At 29.6% G+C, this 27266-nt stretch overlaps 1 protein-coding gene across 5 annotated transcripts; it reads right to left on the bottom strand.

Moving 5' to 3' along the window:
* Window positions 1-1103: 1103 nt before the first annotated feature.
* On the bottom strand, window positions 1104-24387 carry LOC132714120 (5-hydroxytryptamine receptor 1F-like). 5 transcript variants are annotated; one of them, XM_060696902.1, is made up of 2 exons: window positions 24276-24387; window positions 1104-3072 (listed from the first exon to the last, which is right to left on the bottom strand). In XM_060696902.1, exon 2 carries the CDS (start codon window positions 2557-2559, stop codon window positions 1288-1290), a length of 1272 nt encoding a protein of 423 aa, XP_060552885.1. In that variant the 5' UTR covers window positions 2560-3072; window positions 24276-24387; the 3' UTR covers window positions 1104-1287. The 5 variants fall into 5 exon arrangements, with proteins under 5 accessions (XP_060552885.1, XP_060552894.1, XP_060552877.1 ...); XM_060696911.1 differs by lacking the exon at window positions 24276-24387 and adding an exon at window positions 19611-19630; XM_060696894.1 differs by lacking the exon at window positions 24276-24387 and adding an exon at window positions 3742-3897.
* Between the last annotated feature and the right edge of the window lie 2879 nt (window positions 24388-27266).

Here is a 27266-nt window from a genome sequence, read left to right as displayed (position 1 = left end):
ATATACATAGATGAACGTTAAAATAAGCAAATAATTAGGGTTACTGCATTTGTTAAATCGTGTTAACAACATTATTTTTCATTATTAGCAATACATATTTTTACATGTTTGATGGTGCAATGTCAATGATTTTATCAGAAACAACCGTTTAGGCTCGTATTGTTGAGCTTGTTCTAGTGACATGAGCAAGCTACCATTCACACCCTCTAACACCGGCTACAATTAAATTCAATATTTAAACATCATGATAATGGTGAAATACACCCGTAGACGTCTTAATTACATGCGCGGATCTGGACTGGGAGAAAAGGGAGGGTCTCTCAGATTTGGATTTATAATTGGTTATCAATTTACTTTGTTTGTGAAAAGCTCGCAGAATGAGAGTCTGAAAGGTACCAGAGGTTATGAAGCCTGCATATCACAAAAAGACGTTATAAGAAAAATAAAAAGGGCAACATATCCTAAGAATTACACATTATTTTCTAAGGAATAATGGAACAACCCAACAAGAACATAGCCTAAAATAAATAACTAATTTATAATACAGCACTTTCAGGAAACTGCTTTCTTGATTATGAAAGAAAGTATTAAGCAGTCAATGTTTATATAGATAATATAATAGTCATAATTATTTATTCTAAACTCTGCACATCCTTCCCTTATTTTAAACAGACTCACACCGAGTCAATGCTTTGAAATATTACACGATATATACAAGCACAAGAATCTTAATATGCCATTAACGACATGAGAAGTGATTTCAGTTATTACAGGAATTGACGACGAGAATTATTCAATTTCCAAATGCATGTTCTAATTGAGATATATCACGTTTTCTTGCGTCGCATTACAATTTAATGCATTATTTATTGTTAAAAAGCTTTGTTATTTCCGATTATACTAATTACGCATCAGAACGCGAAATATACTTTGTTCTACAATGTTCAATGCATGGGAGATTGAAATCGATTTGTAATTGGCGTTAATTTACAAAATTGTCTGTTTTTAAGATGAGACAGCGTATGCTTTTTATCATGCTTTTTACACAACTAATTTATACATGAAATGGAAATAGTCCAGAAACAAAAACAAAAGAATGCATTTATAAAAAATTGTTGAAATAAACCACTTTTATTAATTATTTGTATAGATCTATGTAAAACAAATATAAATAACACTCTCTCTTAAAAATAACAAATATTTCAAAATGAATATAAAAATTAAAACACTTTAAATAAAGATAGATTCTATGTCATACTTATAGTTAAACATTTATTTTTAAAAAGTCTAAAGTATATATCGCTTTCTTACATTTGTCGAATTTGTTGGTAGCAAATTATTCTGTCTTTTCGGTCGGCATATTTTTAGGTAACTAAATGTTCGTTTGACTTCTTTCCTAAACGACTTATTGAATATACTATAAATAAAAGGATTGGTAACATTGCTAATCAAATATGACCTAACAACAAAATTGTACAAAAGTTCACTTGTTTCCTTGTCGAATTCCTCTTCTAATTTCATGTTGAAGAAGAGTAGAAGTCTTATTATAATATGAGGTAGGAAACTTAACACAAACACAACAGTGACCGAGAAGAAAACAATAATAGACCCTGCTGATTTGATACAGCGTCTTCCATGAATGTTTGGTCGATTTCTTTCTTTTTCAGAAGTGTTAGAAGCATTACTTTGTCCACTTGAGTGATCGGCCGACAATTTCTTGTTCATTAAAGTTGATGGCGGTGAAGACAATCTGGCAGAGAGCTTACCCATGTCAGGAACCAATTTTCCAGTTTGAAATTTCCAAAGAAGACGTCCGATGATTGTATAGATAACTATAAACACGACAAAGCATCCGAAAAATATTGCTGTTAAACCATAATAGTATATTCTTTTGAACACATTGTTAAAAGTTTTCTCTGAATTCATTGAACATTCACAACCTGTAATGTTCCGATATTCGTATTTTTCGTGCCTCGTTTTTGATCCTGCAAAGAATGCAGATGGCGTTGCTACAAGTATTGCCATCAGGACACACACCGTGCATATAACCTTTGCCTTCTTTGAAGAAAATTCATGAAATGCTTTGCACAAGAAAAAGTATCTCTCAAATGAAATAGATACTAGCACAAAACCCGCGGATAATATTGTTGAATATTCAATGAATCTCATTGCTTTACACAAACCGTCATAATAAAACATGACTTGGTTTCGTAAATCATACATTTCAAACGGAATGACAATAACACAAACAATAAGATCTAATATAGCTAGCGCAAAAATAAATGTTCTTTTGGCAGATGATTTCATTTTACGCCAGTAAATCCAGACTACAAGACTGTTTCCCAAAAATCCGACTATCATAAGTATTCCACAAGTTATAAAAATTGAAATCAAATTGTACGCTGATCTCTCATTTAGCATTACTAGAATTTCATTATTTGACACTTCATTTAATATTTCTTTTAAATGATCCGTTGAAGAATTCTCAACAAAAGTATCATTTTTAAGAGCCTTATCTTGTCCGACAAGGTAAACGTCCAAATTTAATTGCCTTTCCATTTTCCTTTTAATATACAATGATATTTTCAAATGAAGCGATTTAAGATTTTACGTATTGGCGTATTCTTTAGTTTCTATTTAAATGAATCATATTATTTCCCAAAAATTATTCTAGTATTATTATTGTTGTTAAGTGTTCTTTCGTTGAAAACAGCGGAAGAAGCAATAAACTGTCACAATAGGGAAATGTATGAAATCCTTATAGTGATTTTACTGTTATTCAACACAATATCCTTTGATTTACAAACAAAACACTTTTCTATCTTAACGATATCTTGTTTAAGTTTCTTTTTTCCAAATTTCAGAAACACAAATAAGGATATAATATTCTATTTTTATTTTTTTAAAGAAAAGTATGATTAAAAGTAACATAAATATAGATTATCCTTGTACAGTCCATCATAAATAGTTTCTGCAATATTCTACTTCAATATCCGGCGTATTGTGATTGACAGTCACGTGATGATCAGCAGATATCTATGGAACACATCACGGCTTTAATCATCGATATGTCTGAAATAGAAATTGAAATTCTGATTACATCGGGCAACTCTATTTGCAACAATTCAAGAACCATGTTCCATGACTTCATGGGTACTAGATATAACAAGGAATACAGTGATTAATTGATTTTCAACCATGTTTGACCTCGGGGTTCCATTTAATCACGTATATTGTCTTCTTCTTTTGATTAACTCTTAATAAACATAGCAACAAGTATTGTGTTGTTGCATTTTGTTTATTTTTTTTAAAATTCCTGATTGTCTTAATTTTTAAAAAAATATTAGCTTATTGGTGAATATAGCTGTCTCATTGAGAAATTTAAAACATTAACTGTTTAATTGGTATAGTATATAATACATTAATTTATCATGAACATTAATATGACAATTAATAATTATAATCATGAATATTAATAACATACAGTTTGAAAAAGCGATACTAAGTTACAAAAAAGAAAAAAGTCCGATCAATGAAAATATTTTTTTTACATTGTTGGTCTGTTCTCGAGCATATAAAAGTCCTGAAATAATCCATACTAAATTTAAATAAAAAGAATATTGTCCGAAAAAAAACTTTACTGATTGTATATAATATTTACTAAAATAGTAAATCTTTATCTTAAGTGAATAACAAACCTTTTCATAAATGCAATTCAAATAATATATCAAAGGTGTTTACTTGTTAATGTTCACATATATGATAAATAAACTTCAACGATGTTTAGTTTAAGCTCAACGTATTAAGTGTTATTGTATGACTATTTGTTACATGTTTTAAAGTGTCCTATCATATATTCATCCTGTTTTGGTGCATGTTTTATTACTTAAAACATGATGAAAATTAACATTGAACCGTTCGTCCTTTCATGATTTCAAGTGGTGTTTGTTATTTCCCAACGACGCAAATCCTGTATACTGTCTATTTAACAGGAAGTTTTTTTGGTCAAATAAGTAATTATACTACTATTCAACTGTTAATATACTACAAAACTGAAATGAAAACAAACTTAGTTTAAGTTTTAATATTATGTATACTATGTTACCATATCGATACATGTGCTTTGTAATGATCATCTAAATCATTTCTGTATTGGTATTACGTGTATAACGCATAAACACAATAATCTGTTATTCTTATAAACTTGTTGTTGTTGTTGTTGTTGTTGATGTTGTTGTTGTCTGTTAAAGACATTTATTAAAATGTTACACGTAATGTAAACAACTTATTCATTTGAAACAACCTTACTGATAGTATATTAACAGTTTTAATTGAGTTCACATTTATTAAACAAGGTAATGATACAAATATCAAATTTAATCAATTTTAAATGTGATTATTATACTATATTGATAAATTAATGACACATTTAACTTTTAATTAATTGGAAGGGAAACATACTTTACAGTTCACAAGTACTTTTATGCTCTTGGGTATATGGTTTATAACTTTTGTTCTGGAACATTGATTTTTGCTCCTGTTTTGCAATAAGCTGATAAGTCCAGCTATGAGCTTGAATGATTGACGACGGCAGATCATTGAAAAATATATCCATTATGTGAGGAAATGTTTCAGGCAATTTAAGTGGTTCAATCAATCAAGACCAGCAAAATTGATGATTTAACTCTGATCTCAATCAGTATCATGTTTTACATCAAATGACAGAGATGTAATAAAAAGGTAAAGTTCCGGCATGTAATACACCACAATAGAAATATTTGTTTGTTTACAATTTAACATTTCTTTCCATACAGATTTCAAAATTTTAAAGCTAGAGGAGGGTATCAAAATTACCTAAATTGTCCACATTATTGTACCATGTGTCCGGACAGATAGGTACATGACGTTGATGAAATCCAAATAAAAGCTTTTGTGTTTTTAATTCTTTTTTTTAAAACATTACAAATGTATAAACAAATTTCAGCAGCAAAAACGCTAAAGTTTTGGATCTTCAAGTTATTACAAATGATTTGCTCTATAGCTAGTATAAGAGGTTAGGTATTTCACTGTTGACGTCAAAATTTTCAACGTTAACTTTCTTGAAATAGACATTTAGATATTACCGTTTACGAAGGTAGACATCAAATTTAATTTCTTCATCATAGAAGAAACATTCCTTTATTTTTGATAAAAAAGCGCGACTGATTGATCGACAAGCAACAAACAAAGAAAAAAAAAACGCAATTAAATCAGGCATTATCGGGGCCGTCCGGGTTTGATGGTCATCCGGTTTTGGTGGTCCCCAACCAGTAAATAATTTTAGGAATAATAATTGAAGGAATATATTCAGATGGTTGTAGTTTTAGTATGATTCTACCACCCTTCACATTATTCCCTTATCAAACATATAGGAAATGCAAGTGAATAATTAGACAATAATCGATATAATTATGCTTAACATAAAAACGAATGCTTACACGTCATAATTATGACGTCAGATATGACGTATGACGTCAGATATGACGTCAAAAAAAACCAAATAACGTCAGGAAAAATACGTCTAGCTCAATGTAGTTCAACATATTTTATTATTATGTTAGAATGGAAACAGATATTTTTTCTGGCATTAAGATATAATTATGCACGGTTTATCATTCAAATGCTTTACAATTAATCAGTCAGGCATATATCTCCCTTCGGGGTTACATTGTGTGCATTTGAAAAATAAGTTAGATTATAAAATGACTGCCCCACTATTTTTAAGGTTTGAGAGTTACTGGTTCATTTTGAAAAATATTTATATACATTTCAATTGGTCAAATGGATTATTTAGTATTCATCCATAGTAGAATATAAAATTGATTTCAAATACAAAGTATGACACAAATGTCAAGCTATTTTTTATCTGTTCACTGACCATTTACATTTGAATGGGCATAATCTCACTTTAAGGGTTTTGATCTTTAAGTAATTTTCGAGATCACTGTCTAGTACGTCGACGGAAAAAAATAGACGGAACACAGTATAAATGTTTATGATTCAATATAAACTAAGCATAGTAAAACATATCCAATATAAATTTTGTCAAAGCGTCCCTAGACACATAAGTCTATTAAAATTCCCTTTATGCTAGTTCAAAACATGCACACGATTCCACATGCAAATCAATAATCAACACACTGATAATCATTTTCGGATTTTAATTTCTAATTTAATTCTCTAATGTAGCATCCTGTATGATGGAATTGAATAGATTGTGAAAGATTTCATATGCCAATACATTTTCTATTGTCCACAGTTTATTGAATACCTTAATAACTGATTTTATTTTGTGATTTCAATAAAAACTAAATGAACTGATACATAATGAGAGAAATGGAGGTTTAGTGCACTAGAGGTCAATCTGGTTACTAAGTGCAAGTACAACAATCTTATTAGTCCTTACTTTATGATATCATAATTATAATTTATAGAAAGAGCATCGAAACACGAGGCTATCTGATTTGTACGAGGGGGCATAGCCCCCGAGTATTAATCAGATTCCCAAGTGTGTTGATGTTCTTTCTCTTTTGTATCATAGTCAAACATAAAAACACGTTCCCTGTTGTCACAATATGAAACTCCAGAAAAAAGTAACCAGTGAACGAGCAGCTTTCCCTTTCCGTGTCGTCACAATAAGTAAACCGCACCAAAAATGAGCCAATCAATGGACATGCTCTGGAGTGCGGGTAACTAATACCTGTACTCAAGTTAACGCACTGGGCATGTATATGTATACGATTTAACTCTGACACATTTTCAACAGAATGGTCTCAAAAAGGAATTGCAAAACCCTTAACGCAGGTAAAATAAATCAAATCAATCTTTATTTTTGTGTTTTATGCGTTTATTATGCATCTTATTTATGCATATATAGCCATTTAAAGAATTGGATAGAATAATCCGATAGCACTTTAGAATGTTATTCACTTGACATAACTTGTAAGATGATTATGTATATTTTATAAGAAAAAGTTTAAATTTGATCTTAATGCTCAGAAAAGTCAAAATGATTTCGAACCTGGCAAAATTGAAAATGTTATAGGATTAGCATAACAACATTATTTAATATAGGGTAATAAAAATATAGGTTTATATTCATATTTTTATTAGAATATTACAAGTTTTTAACAGATTGGTAAGAAAGAAAAAAAATAGATATGAAATTCGGATAAAGTTATATCTTTATATTTCAATTGAGGATTTAAAGATTTTAATATGTTTACGACTTTTTTGTAAATCGGATTAAATACCCACCCCGCCGCCCCTCCCGTTTTAAGTAGATATGCAAGAACACAATGCAATGACAATCAACAATGAAATCCATCTCATATTAATAAAACTTTAATAGGGACAAAAATTTGATTTGGTTTTCTTAAAAAGTATATATATGTGACTAATCAGCATAGCACACACTATTTGCAACTGACAAAACAATATAGATGTACTATATATGCGGTTTATACATTCAAAATTATATTTTGCGAAAAAAACAAACAAGTGTCGCTTATTATACTTATTATATTAAAAATATATTTACTTTGCGCTATTCGGACTACCAGGAAGAAACAAAATCTGATCACGCGATCTTCATTGGACCATTTAGCGTTTAAGGACATTAAGTGTTGTATTACGTAATTCCTGTTTAAAGTTTGAAAAGTGTCTGCCTTAAAGGAAGTTGCTTCCTTATTGTTTTTATGAAAAATTCACCTCAGTAAGTCCTTGTTTTTTTATGATTTTACATCCGGAACATTTATATAGCAACGTTTGCTGTTAAAGAAAATATCAGTAATATTAACATAAACTAAATTTTGTAAGAATGCCATTATTTGGTTTATATTAAAGCGATGTCAAAAGAAGGCAATATTAATCTATAACTTTCATTCACTAAATGAACTGAGTTTATTTCATTCAAAATTAATTCTTTTTGTTGAAACATGGCAGAGAATATATCAGATAAGATTTTAACATATCAACTACGGAAATGAAATTTGTATTCATTTTGAAATGTGTAGTAATGTAATGAAATTTTTTTTTGTGAACAAAATTCAATTTCTCGAGGAGTTGCAATAAGTTAATGAAAAGTTAAGTAAATAATCATCAATTTCAAACGTCGTGGATGCAATTTGCAAAGTAGGAAAATATACCTGGTTTGCTAAAACTAATTGTCAATTATTTTTGTAAACATTCTTTGAATGAATGTCCTGATACTTGAGAAGTCAAAGGAGGCAAAAAAGCTAAAAAAAAACACATCAAATTTGAAAAAGATCCACCTGTGCACTTCAAACGGAAATACATGTAAATACAATTGAAGCCACTAGTCATAACAAACTAAGAACAACATGTGTTAAAAATAAAAATAGAAACTGTTTTACATAATGTAAGATATTTGATATGTGAAATTAAACCCTAAAGAAACAGAACTCGTTCTTTTAGACTGTAAATTCATATTTGCTTTTAAATTTGTAAGAGGGTACAATGAATTTGTACAATATCACAAGGATAAAACATTATTTAACAGTCTGTTATAAGGTTAAAATGAAAAGCGTTTTCTAACATTACTTTTAGAGTCTCACGTTTTATTATCTAGAAAAATCTTTCAAACATGTTTTAATACCTTAACCATTTTGAAATGTTTAATGTACTAGTACAATTCATTGCCAAAATATTAATGTTTCTTCTAATTCTTCAATGAACTAAGAAATATAGCTATGAACCGAAATGTATGACTAACACAAGTCATTGATGAATATAACGAGTTCTAAAGTGGTTCAAGTCAACCATGTCTAACAGATATACAAATGTATGTTTTTAAACTTAGTACAATTCGTGAATTGTTAAACATTCTATGATAGATAAACCAATTTACGTTCCATATTTAAATAAAGTGCTTTTTATGAAAAGTGCTTTCTTTGCTTTGAATTATTTTGGAAAATATCTATATAAATTAACTATTTATATAATCATATTGTTCGAAAAAGAACATTTATAACCATACAATTTTGCACAATATGTTACAATGTATTGATATGATGTTTGATTTATCTGAGTGTATTGAAACATAAAAATTCGCTTTTATTCCGTTTATAGCTGTTTATGAAATCTGAGAGTAGTTTTTTTCTTTGTGATACACACTTGTAAGCATAGAGTAAAAGAATAACTCACTATCTATAAATTATTTTCAACTATTTTACAGTATCGCATGAAATATTGTCAATAATATGAATTACATTATACGTACTTATATATAACATATATTTTGAAGAAAAAAAAACGAATGACACCTATTTGTTTTATGTTTAAATATTATTGGTCAGACTTTTCCTATCTGTAGCCGAGTGTTAATATCACAGGTTCAAGCATTCATATATCTAATTAAATCATGTGAAAGTGATACAAGATAAGTCTTGCGTTGACAAATGTTTTTGTTTTGTTTTTTCAAAACAATTTTGCATAGTTTACATAAGCATTTCATATTGTTGATGAACAATATGTATGAAAGTTATAGCTAAATGCACAAACACTTTGTTTGTCTATGTATAGTATTCCTACCAACTAAAAATGTTAAATAATTATTTTACTTGAATATAAATAACAGAACAGAGAATGATGGTTTATTTGGATTATATTCGTTTCTTCATTGACCTTTAGATATAAAGTTTTTCCATTGTTTTCTGCAATTAGATCATTTGATATTCTATCAGTCGCATTCTTTAAGCAATGTGAATAAAACTTTTTATATGATCAAACAGTTGGATCCGTCACTCCATGCTGTTATCCTCTAGATCATTTCCATCTGACATAATGTCCTGAAAGATCATACTTTTAATATAGAAAGTAATATCTGGAGACATCAGTATAGGTAGTTAAAGTATTTTCTATGGAGAATTGTGTTTTCTATAGAGAAATATTAATCTATCGAAAGGTTAAGGTTTTCCCCCTCTTTTATTGATATGTCCGTCGCACTGCTTGTCTGGACAGACACCATCCGTTATATTATTTCATAATTATGAAGATATCAGCACATCTGTCCACATTTAAAGTCATGGGAATCGACATGGTAATTCATTGCCAACAACCGGGGCTACTTTGAAAATTTGATGTTTTTCAAAACAACTTATCAAACTGTTGGTACAAATGACGTTAATACAAAAGTTTTACTCATTTTTCATAAAATATTCTCTTTTGGGTACAAAAAGGAATGAAAAACTGAAAAATGAAACATTTAAATATTTCTTAATCTGTTTTTATGTTATTGACAACTCTTATTTTATTACACTGTACAGACGTTTTGATTCTCTTACAAAGAAGGTTTCAGGACTCCAGTATACGATTTTAAGACATTTTGACAGTAAACAATCATTTTGGTTGTGTGACTTGTTAGCTTAACAATAATTGATAAAAAAAACGTTTTATAAGGATAATAAATTATGACAGATTATTTAGAGTTTTTTTCTATTTCTGATAAATACCCCTTTACAATATCCAATCTTTATTTTAGTAAAGAGTCCTTAAGTCATAAATAGTACAGTGAATTTTGTACAGTACAGGTGTTCTTTATTACAAATACTAGTTACATGCCTATGTTGTCAATTTACAGGTCATAATAGTGCTCATTATGCTGGCCATATCTTTAACGGGCTTGCTATGTATAGACATTTTTGTATTAACTAGTAACTTTAAAAATGTTGCATATAACATTACAAAGAATATCATGCTTACATAGATGACAGAAACAGTAAATATATAAAAGAAATTTATCTCAGCAGTATACCTGTATAATGATGGAACAGCTGATGATCTACATGAAGCGGAATTTAGAAAGTTAACTGATAAAGTACTAACATGTACATTTGAACAAATATGCCAACTTCTACTTTGCTCAATTTAGATTTGATGATCTATTCTATATTGTAACAGTTAGAACACAAATATTCTTCTTTTTCTGAAATTCTCGTTTATTTTGTTTTCTATTCAGATTGATTGATTGTACAGATATTATTTTTTTCACAAAATCTATTCACAACATATATTCAACATAGAAACATCTTCAATGACTCAAGTGTGGTAATGTTAATGTATTTACCAAATACTAGTTCGTTCTTTTAACAAGATAATATCTACAGGTGGCATAGGTTAAGACAAGATCCTTCAAGTTGCATCTTAGCGTTTCCTATCTTTTCATTGAAGTTTGTGCCTTGTTAGAAATATGAAATGATTTACCTAATAAGAACGTTGCAAACTAATATGAAAACAAGGTTAAACATATTTTGATTTACTTCTTTTGAGATAAAAGTATTTTCGATTAGTTTATTACTCCTAAAGATTACATAATTTACAGTAACACTTAATAAATCTAGTTATGTTTTGCATGTGATAAGCTGAGAAATAGAAAATCTAATTAGCTACGATTTTTATGTTTTAATAAAATTTATTTTGTGGTAAGATTTTTAAAAATCATATAAATTTTGTAAAGTATGCAGTAAAAAGTTATTATTTAAGAAAAAAAGAATAAGAAAAAAATGAATCCCATCTGTATAACAATTAAATGAGTATATGTTTTTATGGTTTGATTTGTAAAATGATCACCATTCCCAGCCTTGCTTTGCAATAAAATATTTCAAAACACTTTAATCAATTTTATTGTTAAATCAAAAACGTATGTAAGACTTTTCAAGAATGTTTATGCTCAAAACAGCATGTGTTAAGCAGGTGTTACATATTGCGTTGAAGGTGTAAAACACTTCATCAGTGGTGGGTTGTTATACCTTTGTCGCCTTTAGGATTATTATCTGTAATACAAGTATATTTCATGTTGAAGATTTTTATACTCTTGAATGCTGTCCTAGCGCTACAGACTAACAACATTAGTTCTTGTTAATAAAGTCCTACATCTTTATAGCAGAACTGAAACCTTCATGTATGACATTGACCTTTATAACATTATCTGTATCTGATTGCGGCAATTCAACGTTTTTTTACGACTTAATCCTATTTTATATCAAGCATGTGCTCGAATGTGTCAAGACAGATAAAGTTGTCATTAACACTCCAATAACATGTCATTTTCATAAACTGTTATCTTTACTCTATTTTTATAACAGAAGAAACAAGTTAAATACTCATTTGCCGTCTTTTTTCAGTAGTAATTTAAGTTTTATATTTTTCGTTTTATACCTTATCTTTTGAATTAGTCAGGATAAGTTTTCCATTTTTCGAGGAAAGGCGACTGCCATTTATTATCTTTTTAAACAGTAATTGGTTTTAACTACACATGTTAAACCAGGATTCTTTTTATTTCACTCGCTTATGATATAACATATGTGATTATTTGTAAAGTTCGAAAGAAATTAATCTATATCCGCAAATTAAAGCATAGACAGTAACAATAGAACGTTAATCAATGAAAAAATCTGCAATGTCAACGTATAACATTTTACAAAAAAAAAACACAGTTACAAAACTTTTCTACAAAAATATGTTCAGCAATGTTACACAAAGTGATTTTATTGCTCTATTAACAACATCAAATATTGCCTCAGCCAAAGCAATTATGCTGGCTGATTTAACCATGATTAAACAATGATAAGTATTGATTCTACAAGAACAATCGTCCTTACTTCGTTTAAAATATCCAAATATAATGATTACATATATTAGTAAACTATACAATACAATAGTGTTGTTTTTAATTCGTCATGTTAAGAGAATTTCACGTTTATTTAATTTATTATTATATTTAGATAGCTGGTCCAATGCCCGTATCACCTGAATTCTTATAAAAATGTGTTATATCTTGTTAATTGATATCCGATATTTAATCTGAAATAACAGTTACTCTGCTGTGAATATATTTAGATTTCAATGAAAGAGTTAAAGAGTTTAGGTATAAAAATATTCATACACAATATTTTGTCCTTCATAAATACATAGTTCTAAATGTCCGTACTGATTTCAGCATAACGTATGAACACATTTGCGGAAGTTTCTAAAGTCAAAATTTCACCATTTTCGTGTTTAAATGTTGAATTCTGCTTTAGCCGGTGCTAGGGGGCGTGGACGATAACTTGCACTTTCCAGTACTATCCATGAACAGGCTTAATCAAACCGAGCCTGCAACATTTTCAATATTGCCGTGTTGGGCTTTCTTTAGGGATTCTGTTTTTCTCTTTTTTATATATTGTTACAGACAAATCATTCTTACCCTGTGTAAATATTTAAAAAAGTGTATATAACTTGTAAACTGTACTGTAAATTCTGTTTGAATTTTACAGACTTTATGCAATATGTCTGATCTATGATGTCAATTTTTCAGTTCATTATAGTGCTTGTTAGGACGGTTATACCTTTAACACAGTTGTACACGTAAGCAAAATGGATAAAAATTTAAAAAAGCAAAATAAATATTGTAAAACATTTTGTATAAAAACAAAGATGCATAGAGAAAATACTATTTTTATAATAATAATAATAATAATAATAATAAATAAATAATAATAATAATAATAATAATAATAATAATAACTAGAACTGCCACTGTCATGGCGTGAATACCCCCGCATACCACTTTGACAGAATTAACAGTGGCCATTTAGAGCTCAATCTAAATCTGAGGTTACTTAGCCGATGCATTGCTAAGTTATGTATTCTACATGCTTCAAATGTGAAAATGTCAATATCAATACACTGCGGACAGGCATTCTTAAGCATTTGAGAAAAACAAGCTTATTATAGTAAAATCCCTGTGACCTTGACCTTTGACACAGTCACCTAAAAATCAAAAGGGGTCATCTACTAGTCATAAACAACCTCAATACCAAATATGTCCAAGTCTGTTGACCAAAGCATTCTTAAGCAATTGAGCGGACAAGCTTTTTTTCAGTCAAGGCCCCTGCGACCTTGACCTTTTATCCGGTGATCTCAAAATCAAAAGGGGTCATCTACTCATCATGACTTAATCTATGTCAAATATGAAGACTGTGGGTCAACGGAATCTTAAGTTATTGGGTGGACAAGCTTTTTTCAGTCAAGGCCCCTGAGAACTTGACCTTTGACCCAGTGAAATCAAAATCAATAGGGATGATCTACTAATCATGACAAATCTAACCACCAAATATGAAGACTGTAGGTCAAATGAATCTGAAGTTATTGGGCGGACTAGGAAAAACCGACGGACGGCCGGACTGCCGGACGAGGAGATGGCCGGACGTCCGGACGGACACGCTGATTCCGGTATACCCCCGTTACAACTTCGTTACAATTATATAATAATAATAATAATAATTATTATTATTATTCATATTATAATTATTTTATTATTTTATAATTATTATTATTATTAAAAATTTCAAGAGCATTGGAGGTATGCAGCAAGCTACTGATGAAAAAAGTGTATCGAAGAATTTTTCGATCTTCCATTCACCATTTGTAACGTTTACAATTAGAGACAGATTAAGCTGAACAAAAGCTTTTTTTGTTATTATGATGCATTGTTGTGCGTAATCATATCAATCAATTCCATTTTGAAATACAAGATACTATTTTCAAAGAACAAATTGAAGTTACGAAATTGAATTCGTGTGAATGTTATTGCTCAATGATTGTAAATTGAAGTAAAATATCAGGCTATTCAATAAATGACGGTTCGTCGATCAATGACCTTTTATCTAAAGGTCACTTTATTATTCTTTGCAATTAGGTAATGAACAATTCGATCAGTATCAGCAGCATTTCAGCATTATAAAACAAAAATTGTGAGGTTTAAACAGTTTGATCAGGGACACCCACAGTGAATTCCTGCACGTCGTGAAAGCAATAACTTCGATTATCTGTAAATCATTGTGTGAAATGACCGTATATGTTCTAGAAGTATTTCCGAGGAATTCGTGTTTTGAAACACATAATTGTTTAGCCAAATAACCCGCTCTATGTTTGCCTGTCATAATACCCTGCTATATGATTTAAGGTTAATGTGTATTTGTCTTTCATGCAAGTGCTTCAAAACGACATGTCCTTAATCAGTTCAAAATTCGTAGGCATGCAATTTCTAATATGTGAGACATTAATTGTTGCAAATGACCAAATATTGCATGTTTTAAATCAGTTCGAAATTCGAAAGTTGGTTTGCAAATCCTAACCCCCTTCATTATATGAGAGACATCAATTGTATACCTTATGGTACATGTTTTTATAACAGAACCTTATTAATAAAGTTGCTGGAAATACTGGTCAGAAATCTTCATAGCTGATTGTACTGACGTGAACAGCAGAAAATATTTCATGTTCACACGAAATTATTGTAAAACCAATTATACAGTTATCAACTTTGCAACGATATGTAACATTAAGTTTAATATATAATATATAGAAAGTTTTATTTCTGAATGTGTTTAAATAGGTGTAAGTAGATCTATACTTAATGGAAGGTTTTTTTTTATAACTGTACATTGATAACAATGTGTCAACACTACTTAACTAAGTATGAAATGTAGAGAAAGTAAAGGTCAATGTCCCTTTTATTATATCTTTTATTATCAACAAGTGGAGCTACTTGAAAATGGGATATTTCACTTGTTAAAACCGGAATAAATTGTTTACAGTAATAGTGTCGACTAAATCAGATAAATCTTCACAAACAATAAAAAAGTATAATTAGCCGGTAAATCACACAATTAATATTCACAAATTTCCGTAAGTTTTAGAAATGGCGGAAATTCCAAGTGCCATGGGGGTGCCAGCTTACAAATGACGTCATAAATAAACTGTGTTGAGGATGACGTCGTTTTGCCTTTATGAATGGAGTTGTAACTTCATACGCTATGTTAAGAAGATAGTTACAGATAAAAAGACGTTAATTTCCGTGATCTTTTTTTATTGAGGTTGACCATTTAAAATATAGTAGACTATCTGACATGTATTTGCTGTTCAAATCGGAATATACGTCCATCGGATCTTGTAAATTATAAGTTTAGATAATAATATCTAAATTAAGACACCTTATACGATTGAATTTTAACAAGAAAAAACTAAAATATATAACAGTGTATCAGGTAAATCTATTTTAACATATATTCGTTTTTAACAAGTTGCAAAAAGTCTCAAACAAGCAAACAATAAGCTGGGAATCTTTGATTTAGAGACTGAAAAGTAGCTTATCCCCACTTACTGTTATGAACCAGTCTTCAGTTTCAAATTCATTATTATTTTATTTTGGCTATATTCAAACTGATATGACAAAATAGTTCAAGATGCAGAATATTTCAACGTTCACAAACATGAAATTTCATATTTCACAAAATCAAGAAATATTTTTTGATTACATTGTTCAAAATACATGTATAATATTCAAAATTTGTTCTACCCTATGCTGTGTCGCATTATAAAAACATACAAGCGGTTGTCCATATCATTTTGTTATTGCTCAAAGAAAATGGTCTACAAATGAGTGTAAAATAAAAAAAATAGACTCTTATGAGGGAGCTATATATAGCATAAACGTTTTGAAATCATACTCAGCATGTGTAATGTGCTGTGTAACAGTAACCAATAGTGTTACATTTTCTGGTCTCTTGGAATTCTTATGTTATAAGATTGGATTTTGTTGAAACTAAGGACGTAAGAGATGTTGCATTTTTCATTCCCTGTCATGAAAAGATATTAAAGACATAACAAAATTGTGTCTGTGAATTTTCACTATTTGCTTTTTGTTTTTATGCGCTCGAGGTCGATGGATCTAGCTGTTATAGTAGTTTTGATACTCAGCAACAGCAAGTGTTGTCTGCTATGTGGCAGCTTTAATATGTGACCATGTATTTCATCTCAGTGTTGATGTATGTTTCTGGTGCTTCTAGATCATTGATTCCAATATTTTATTGTAATGAAAATTAATTACTTTCTAAGACTGTGTTATGGGACATCAGATATGTTGCATTTTCTAATGTATTTCGTAAACAGATAACACCTGGCTGGAAATATTAACTCTTTGGTTTATTTTTTAGGGATCTCCTCTGTCAAAGTAATAACATAAACATGTGCTCTAAGTAATCACATCTTCAGAACAATACAGTAATATCAAAAAGAGACACATGTCGGAAATTCTCTCGCCTTACAGTTTTGTTACACTCAATATGATAGCTTTTATAATTGGCTCTTATTTCCGAATTCCATTCTTATAATCTTGCTAACGCATTAATCTGACATAACTGCAAATCGGCTCTTACTCGGCAGTAATTAGTGTAGCCGCTATTTCATGAAGAAACCAGTGCTGATATTGAAAATTGTGATTGGCATATTCTAATTAGCCAGGTCAGGTGTTTCTAAAAAGGCTGATAACACTGTAGCAATGTGAGGATACATTCAAATTTATTACATAGATAATGCACGTGGAGCTCAGCTCGCAGAGACAAATGTGAACACAGTAACTTTTTGATATCCTTTAAACTCTATGAAAAATGTCAATTATTAATTGCTGACTGTTTTATATTTTCTAGAAAAAGTAAGCAAAACATTATTTTGTTTCATATGACAGGAATGAATTGCATCAAAAATACTAGGTATTGTTGAAAACTCATTGTTTTACATGCCAGATTAAGTAATTGGACCCCATCCTTGTTTGTACGTGACTGCTGGGAAAAAATAATGTTATGCTTAATTAAAGAGGTGACACTTTCTATATTTTTATCTGATATCGAGTTGTAAGAGCCAATTTGCAGTTATATGGGTAAGAGTCCGATAAGACTCCCTACGGTCGTCTTAATACGAACTCTTACCCATACTTATGTGTTTATAGCAATCTTTCTTTAGAACGATAATGTTAATGATATTTTATGCTATAAAACGTTTAACAAAACATAATATACAGGTAAAACCTTGAAATAATGATGGGTAAAGAAAAGATCAATACATTGTGTTTGCTCTAATCAATAACAGATAAAGTTAATTTGGTAAGCTATATAACACAATCATAAAACTTAATAGGATACCATTTGCAATTATATTACTATAAATGCGAGTTATAGATACTAAACTCAATATTTTTGACGATGTAAGCATTCTAAAAACGCTTATCTACAACAAGAGTTATTTTTTCTACAATATTATATTTGTATTAAAGAATTAGTCCCGCTTTACACTTTTTAGAAAAAGTTAATAAAAATAATATCAAACAAGTTCATGAAAATCCTACGGAAAAGAAATTGATTTTCCTGAGCAAAATAGCTTTATTAATGAGTGCTTTGTAAACAAAAACATCACATGATAACACAGCATTTATTGTTGTAATAAACTGTGGGTTTTGATTAAATGATACACAAGGTATTTATAATGTTTGTTGTTTTTATGTTGTAAATGTCCGAAAAAAAAACGCTTCGACTCTAACACATGTATTGTTCAGGTTTAACACCTGAGATTGACAAATATACAAATAATTTGGATTTTTAAGGCTTTTGAGCTCCACATTGTCTGTGCAGCATGTTACATAATTTGCCATTTAGTAGTGGCTTTGCGTCCTTTAGGTGTTGCTTCTTTATTTGAGTTCATTGTATATAATGTTAAAAACGTATAAGTTTCAATATCATTTTGAAATCAAGCTAATGTATACGAATAAACAACGACATAAACTTTCAAAATCATTTTCATTAACTAAATGAGCATGATAATTTGGTGTCATTCGTGCACATTACTTCATCTGACAAGTCTTTAAATAGATATTAAGTCGATGGACTTTTTTTGCAACGAGTTGCTGTAATAATGTCAGCGACTACTCTAATAATTGCATAATTATGTCCATATTATAAAACGTATAAAAAGTCAATTATAAGTAGTTAATAAATATTTCCGTAACTAGCGTATTTTTCTAGGAAAATGTGCAAATTATGTCTAATCAAAATTGCTACGGTTTTTATGTGGTTGTAAAAGGAAATTTTCAACTAAATGTGGGTGATAGAACAAAACGTTCTTTCGAAACAAAAGAAACTAGTGTCCTCGGAGCGTAAACATTTTGTTCTATAGAATCTGTAACCCTATAAACGCACGAGGACCGATGTCAGCTGACCGAAACGTGATGTAGCCATTTGACATTGCTACGTAATTGTTATCGACTGACGTCAATAATATATAATAAAAAACACGTTAGATAAAATAACTGAAATTGTAGGTTGAACACATTTAAGTTAGAATAAAAAACAACTTTAAATCAGTTCCGAGTCCGCTTTTCGAACTAACTAGTACTGTTGTCATATAAAGATAAATTGTCCAGAAACAATTAGGGTTCGAACCTACAATCCTTCTTGAGAGGCAGACACCAGAATCACTAGACTAAGAAACCTAGAAATTATTAGCTTCCCTCCTATAAGACGACACGATTTGTTTGTGATTGTGTCATGTGTCATTTTAACCTATATTTCAAAGTTTTAATGTCTTGAAAGCTCAAAATGTTTAATCATTAAGAAATATAGTATTGGAAGTCAAAATATACAATGAGTATTAGTGAACAATTATTATCTCTTATTATTATATAAGAAAAGTACATGCAAAATACAACAAGATACAATTAATAAACAAATATTTAATACCTGTTTATTAAGAAAGCAACTCCATGAACAAACGCAAATTTCATGCGATTCCTCTTGTAATTCATGATATCCGTATATAAAAGCGGGCAAAGCTAGAATGTTTGAAATTGGAACAGTTGTTTCCTCTATTTTCCGATATATCATATAATGTATTTTCCGGCTCTAGCAATTATTTGAGTCAATCATTGGCATGTACCTAGCACTCCTAATTGGAATTTAATTTGTAAAAAACACTGGCAGTCAGTATCGGTAAAGTTATGTTGTCTGTACTCTTACTATATTTACAAAACTAGAATTACAATTATGAACATTCCACGTTGAAACTGAACGAAGGTTTTTTTCTGGATAAAGTACAGGAGAGGACATCTTATATTTTTAGAATAGAATAGAGTAGAACAGAACATTTATAACTATCCGTATACAATGAGTTTAACACATTTTCAAATACAATAGAAAATACATTGTTAATGCTTAGCACTAGTCTAATATTGTAATAAGTAATATTCATAAAATACGTACATACAATAGATATGTATGGGAAATGCTTGATAACTTTCAACTCAAAATTTTTCAAAGTTAAAAAAAACAACAACAAAAAAAAACAAAAAAAACAAACAAAAAAAACAAAAACAAAAACCCACGAGGAAAGTGGAAAGGTTATAATTGTTTACTATTGTAGGAAGATGTACTGGCAAACTTGTATTCATTCGTTCTATAAGGAGGCCTACTTAAAACACATGTAAACTGTAAGGGCAGTGAGTAGCAATGTCCTCTTGATCGTTTGATGTTTATCACACATTGAAAGCTACTTATATCTAAGAAAATCATTAGTTTCAACACTAAATTAACGTAATTATTGTTTACAAATTAATCAAATACATGCTCTATCTAACTTGTCAATATGACTAACACAACACATGTTTCGATCAATGATATTAAAGATAAGTAACCTATGTTACTTGATAATGACTAGTCAATCTTTCAAATCGTCAGAATAATCAAACGAAATTCAACTTCAATTGTTATCTTCTACTTTTTTAAAGGAGTTTAATATTTCAAGTTGCATTCATATTTAATTAAAATTATCATTTACACATACTTATTTTACATATCTCCTAGTTCATACCCAATACAACTGTTAAAGCACATGTCAGTGAAAACATAAAAAAGAGTTATATAAACATAAACAGTATCCTCAAAGATACTAGCAAAGGACTCACACAATTAAATGCAATAATATTAAAGCTTTGTTTTCACTTGCCTCATTTTTATCGACTTATTTCGTTAGAGTATACAATACTGTTTGCATCACAGTACTTTTATTCTTACTTTCGTATCATGTTCACGTGTTCTTGAAAAGGGAGAGCGCAGATAGGTAGGAAAAATCTAAATTTGCAGATTCGTTTATGTTTTGCTGTTCGTGAAAAATAGTGTAAAGTGCAAAATCTTTTTACGCCCGCTAGCACCGGCTTATTTGATATTCTATCTTCAAAACTTAAAGTATTTGAATTAATGTTAGACTGATAGGTCGATGTGCTTCTTTCTCTTGTACTTTTCTGTTAATACTTCTAGTCTTATATTAACACATGTAACAGTGTACACAGTGTACCTAAAATGAAACATCGTCAAATAATTTTAGCACCAGTTCTGTATAAATCAATCCTCAAATGTAAATTACAGACGCTGTTTTGAACGTTATACATATCCCTTACACAAACAGAATGTAACGAAATGTTCTATATCTTGTCAGTTTCAAATACTAGTAATTTGTAACAATACTCTTCTTTTGAAATCAGACATATTACAAAAGAAACACCGATAGCTGACAATTGCTTTCAAATATTGTATTAGAATGATAATTGTGTTCGAAGATCATGAAACTGATTAAGCACTTCCATAGCCGTAATAACATGATAAATATAGTTATACACGATTTCTACTTTTGAATTTAGAGAGCAAAGTGACACAATTTTATACGCTAGGAAATCTTCGGGGCCAGAAAAGTCGCTATATAGCATTGACATTCTGTAGTGGGTATCTTTACATTTATTATAATTTATAATTTAAACCAGTGCAAATATCATAAGAAACTACTAGATGCTTATCTTCAAGAACCACGTCAATACGAATATGCAGTGTGGTTATGGACATATTTAGAATTGCTAAAGATTTATTTTTGTGGAAAAAAATATTCAATTACACCATATAGTTGGTTTTTGTGTTACATGTAGGCAAAAAGGTTTTGTTCAGTTTACTAGTTATTTCATATTTTTAATAAATAGAATGACTTAGGTTATTTATTTCATGCTTTCCAGTGTTTTATTCTAATATATCAGATGATTATATTCTGATAAACCACTAGTGAAATTTATAAAATATAATTTTTACTGTAGCCGGACTATATCTGAATGCGGATGAAAAGAGAATCATAACTAAATGGTATTACAAGCAGAGATAAATGCTGTCATTCGTAAATTTTGCTTCTTTAGGAAAAGAAAGTCGATGTCACCATACATCATGTTAAAAATGTAACAAAATTAGAGAAATTTAACAGAACTATATTTCAAAATTGATGATGTGACGCCATGATGTGATAACGTCACAAAGGAGAATGCGCGACGTTACGCGGCAAAATCAGTAGAAAATACTTAAAATCACTTAAAATGCATGAAATAAAAAGAAAATTTATTTGTTTTACATATAAGATTGAAATATATTTCATTCGTGAACACCAGCTATTATATTTTCACTCGTGGCTACGCCACTCGTGAAAATATTGCATCTGGTGTTCACTCAGTGAAATTATATTTCAATCTTACATGCAAACAAACAAATATCCTCTATATATTTTCATTTTGAAATTGTCAATACGGGGACAATTCACACATTCGTGAACGTTGATATTGTAACAAAAACTGATTTTATCTTAACGTTCAAGTAGTACCAAAATAATTCTACATGAAATTCATTTTGACTCAGTTCCAATGACATTAATTATTATAAAGTCTATTCAACGATAATTTTCGATCACATCAATCTATTATATGACCTATTGTTATTGTGTTTGTCTTTTTGGCACTTAGTATTGCTGCTAGCTCGTTGTCAACTTACCAACCTATTAAACTTTAAATGAAAACAAATTGTATGCTAAACAGGTCTATGAAATACGGATCTTTATTCAGGATCTAAATTACTACATTGACATGAACGTAGAATGTATCAATAATAGTAATGAACATGAAAAAAGTTATGTTTAAACATTTATGGTGAGTTTCATGTTTGTTTCCTATTAAATCTCTAATGCAGTAATCAAATAGCAAATATTGTGCCGGTTTTGTAATTATAGTCAGTCTGCCAAAAATAGTGATAGATATAACTGATAAATAAGACAGAGGGTTCACTGAACTTTGTATTTCAGAACAGACAACCACTTCACGATAATGAACTGGATAACGAGTTAACAATTATCAATATTGTAAGGGACGAAACAGTTCACACTGTTCAAAGAAAGTCTACATTTTCGGCTAAATCATAAAACAAAATCAAGATATGCAAACAAAATATATGTTTATACTTAAGATACTAACTATATATGTCATATCATTGAACTACCGAGTCTGTTTTTTTGTCTCCAAATAAATGTAATCTTATTTAATTTTCAATGAACTTCAGTGCAACGCTAATGAAAGACAAAATATACATGTATGCTTGCTGTATGATTCATTAATTTTATCACGATCTGTTTAAACAAAATAAACAATTTGTTTCACTTTGCTTTGAGATACAATTCACAACATAGTCAAGTGCTCTTGACACGACGATTCAATACAAAAACATGACAAAACGACAAAACCAACATAGTGGGTTTGCGACCAGCATGGATCCAGACCAGCCTGCGCATCCGCGCAGTCTGCTGTTCGACATTTTACAACCAAATGTCCACTTGGATGAAATTAAAGTAGCTGTATAACAAATTAATATATTCTATGGGTAGATAAAAGCTGAATTAAATTTACTGTGTAGTTATATTTTCCGCGTTTGATATCAGAAAAAATTTGGGGAAGACAGGCATTTTATATCTTTCCAGTACAATCGCGGATAAATTGTGCATAAAAAGACATCAAAACTATTTAAAACGTCTCTTTTTTTTCAATACCAATATTCCATTAATAACACGTTTTTGAATTATTTCTACAATTGCTACAAAATATATATAATAATATATCTATCTAGTATTCATGACCGGATATAGAGAGACGTGGCTGCCTATGAGGTAGATTGTAATACGATACGATCTATGTCAGGTGATGGGACAAATTTTTTTTATAAAAATAACACACTTTTTGACATCTATGTCTAAGAAAAAACAAATAACAATTTTCTCATCTAAAGCAAAGGAAATATGCAAAGCTTGAATGCTATGTTTTACTAAACGTACGGAGTATCTTCACACGATGAAGCAAGATACATATCTACATATAAAGAATGGAATGGAGACCCTATTGAAAGAAATTCAACAAGGAAAATATATCATATCAACTAACTGAGCACCAAGAAATAGCTAGATAGCTTCATGCTCAAAGACATTTTACATATTTTAGGGTAAGGTACCGTGATATAAATACAGAGATATCTGAGATATGAAATGAATATAAAATGCTTTACCTTCATTGATAAAAAAGTAATCCGAAAATGATTATAAAAGTTCTCTAATGTCCTTTCAATAGTATAGCCTCAAAATAATAACATTCAGAAGGGGGATAGATTTGAAATATTTACACAGTTGCTGTTTCTGCTCTGTATACATCAAGTAATGTATTTTCCGGCTGTAGCAATCATTTGAGTCAATCATTGAAATGTGTCTAGTTTTCCTAATTGGAAGCTAATTTGTCCAGAATACTTGACGTTTGTACTTGATAACCATTTCTATCCGTATGTTGAGGCTTTTGCAGTTTTTTATGCCGCTCCTGAAAAATTCCTTTTAACTGTGACAGAATATTACAGCTAAAAATGTGTTTTGCATATGATACGATAATTAATAAGAAAAGACAATTGACAAATGTGGCAAACAAAGATTATGAACGTATAACTAAATCTAATTAACAGATGGATGTATTAGGTTTTAGGTATTTGGTTCAGTATACTATATATATATGTTTTTAACAGATATGTTTTCTTTTATGCTCTGGTTTTTTTTAAGAAAAAAGAATCCATATCACTCATATCACCCATAGAATGACACAAAAAATGTGAGTGATATACATTTGCCAGAACTTCTCCTTCACCTCGTTCGTAACTATACGTAGCAATGACAGATGCAAACATTCGTTCCCAGTATCCGAAGTGCAGCAAAAACGCTTAAAGATTGATTCTTTGAAAAATGTTCAGTCAAAACACTTATAATAGACAAGCTTACACATAAATCATGGGAGAATCAAAATGAAATCTTAATTTAATGCAAAAGTAAACAGATATGTTTTATATTAATAATCACATACATTCTATTATATCTTACATAATATTATTTGTTACTGGTAACAAAACAAGTGGTAGCTAGAACCATTGGCACAATGCTCTTTGGTAAACCAGAGAAAATAAACGATTAAGGAATCAACGTTTTCTATTTTTATTGCACTTATTGAACAGTTTTATACTTCAAAGTGTCATGTAATTAATGTACGATAAATAAAATAAATAATAACAAAAACACCATATTCGTCAAAGACATTTAGATATAATTCGTTTGATTGGAACCATTAGTAAAGTAACGAAAAGTGAATTTTGTGCAATTTTTTACTTTGATTTTTATGAGAAATAACCTCTATGAGATGCAAATATCTCATTTTCAAAATTATATTATCATATTTAGGGAAACAATCTTTATTTATCTAAATGAAACTGATTAATGGAATATATTTCAATGTGTTTTGAAGAAAATGAGGCTATTAATTGTAAGTATTTTATTGCCACATTATTAAGATTAATACCCCTGCTATCTTAAATAGCAAAAGCTTTTACAATCCGTAAATAACAAAAAATAAATAAAATATTTAAATTTTATTAGCTATATGTCATAAGTCTTAAAAGTATCTTTGTTTTCCTCATATAACAGGTATTGATAATGTCTTTTCAAGGCTTTTAAATTTATACGTAACATCTAAACTGTCGCCGCAATATGACATTAATAGACAAAATAATGTGAATGTTATACCAGTGTAAATGCGGCGGTAATATTCTTTATCATATCTTGCGGAAATGGTTGTCTCTTTTGTCCTAGCGAATGTAACATTTAGACAATGTTATAGAGAAGATAAATGACACCAATGAGATAACGAGGCTTTTAGAAGCTGTCGGTAATTGATGTCATTGTAAAGTACAAAAACAATGTTCTTCATTTGGTAGAATATTATATATTATACTTATATATATATATAAAACCGATAAATTTACATGTTTTTACGTTATAATAATATTAATAATAAAAATAATAATAATAATAATAATAATAAATAATAATAATAATGATAATAATAATAATAATAATAAAACTTAAGCATTTTTATTACATAAAATATACACTTCGCCCAATATGAACTGCCAAATCTGCATTGAATCACTTAATGAACAATATCTTGCTTAGAATATAACATGTCATGACATTACAGCATTTTGTTTTCTGTACCACATCTTTTTATATACTCACTCACTCACTCACTCACTCACTCACTCACTAGTGTTTCTTATTTTATTGAACATCAAGTATTCATCGATTTGTAAATTGTTCTACTTATCTATGAATTTGTTTTCGCTGTAAAGGAAGCACTTTAATAAAATACCATAATAATTGACTGTACTACATAAAAGGAGACAAGTGCAATTGTACATTTCATAGCAAAATAATGGTTCTTTCCCTTGATATATTGTTGCAATATTGACTTGAGACTGATTAATTTTCGGGTGGAGTTTCATTAGTACCTGTAATTTATTAGGATTTACGCAACGTTTTCTTTTATTATAGAAATATAGTTCTCGGAAAAAACGGCTCGATGGCTTAGTACAACCTAATGGTAATCGCAAAGTTGCAAGTCCGATTCGTCTTGTATTTTTTGTTGTTGTTTCATTCGTTTTAAATTTCATAGCCTACATAATTTTTCATTTCTTTTATCTAAATATGAAAAGTCGTGCATGTACTTTGAGTGATTCGCATGCATAAAAACATAGTGGTCAAGTTTTGCAAAATTTGATAAAAATTATTAAAGAAAATATAAAAATATTTTTTTAATTATAATGCGAACAAATATATCACATTTAATTTGAAGTAAAATGCTATGACGTTGACATAGAACCTTGTAAAATGCAAGTCTTATATTGTTGTATCATGGTTCGGGGACCTTTCTGTTGAAAATGTGTTAAAGTTAAATCGTATACATATACATGCACTGTAATACCGCAAAACGTCCGTACCGCAAAACGTTCGCGTGTGGACGTTTTGCGTCGCATATCGTACACATGTTGACGTTTTGCGGTGCATATCGTACTTGGTACGTTTTGCGGCGAGAGTGTGTATTGGCGCCGCACAATTTCTGTAGTAAAATATATTCACGAATACTTCAAGGACATTTATTCATCTTGAATTATAATTCTACTAGAGGTATT

The sequence above is a fragment of the Ruditapes philippinarum genome, unplaced genomic scaffold (assembly GCF_026571515.1).
Source record: "Ruditapes philippinarum isolate M1 unplaced genomic scaffold, ASM2657151v2 ctg2659_1_1_1_1, whole genome shotgun sequence".
NCBI classification, from domain to species: Eukaryota; Metazoa; Mollusca; class Bivalvia; order Venerida; family Veneridae; genus Ruditapes; species Ruditapes philippinarum.
Note: the sequence above shows the minus strand (reverse complement) of the source record. Positions and strands in the feature narration are given on the sequence as shown.

What these genes read in the sequence shown, in the direction of transcription:
- LOC132714120 (XM_060696902.1), bottom strand. Translation starts at nt 2,559, where the DNA reads ATGGAAAGGCAATTAAATTTGGACGTTTACCTTGTCGGACAAGATAAG.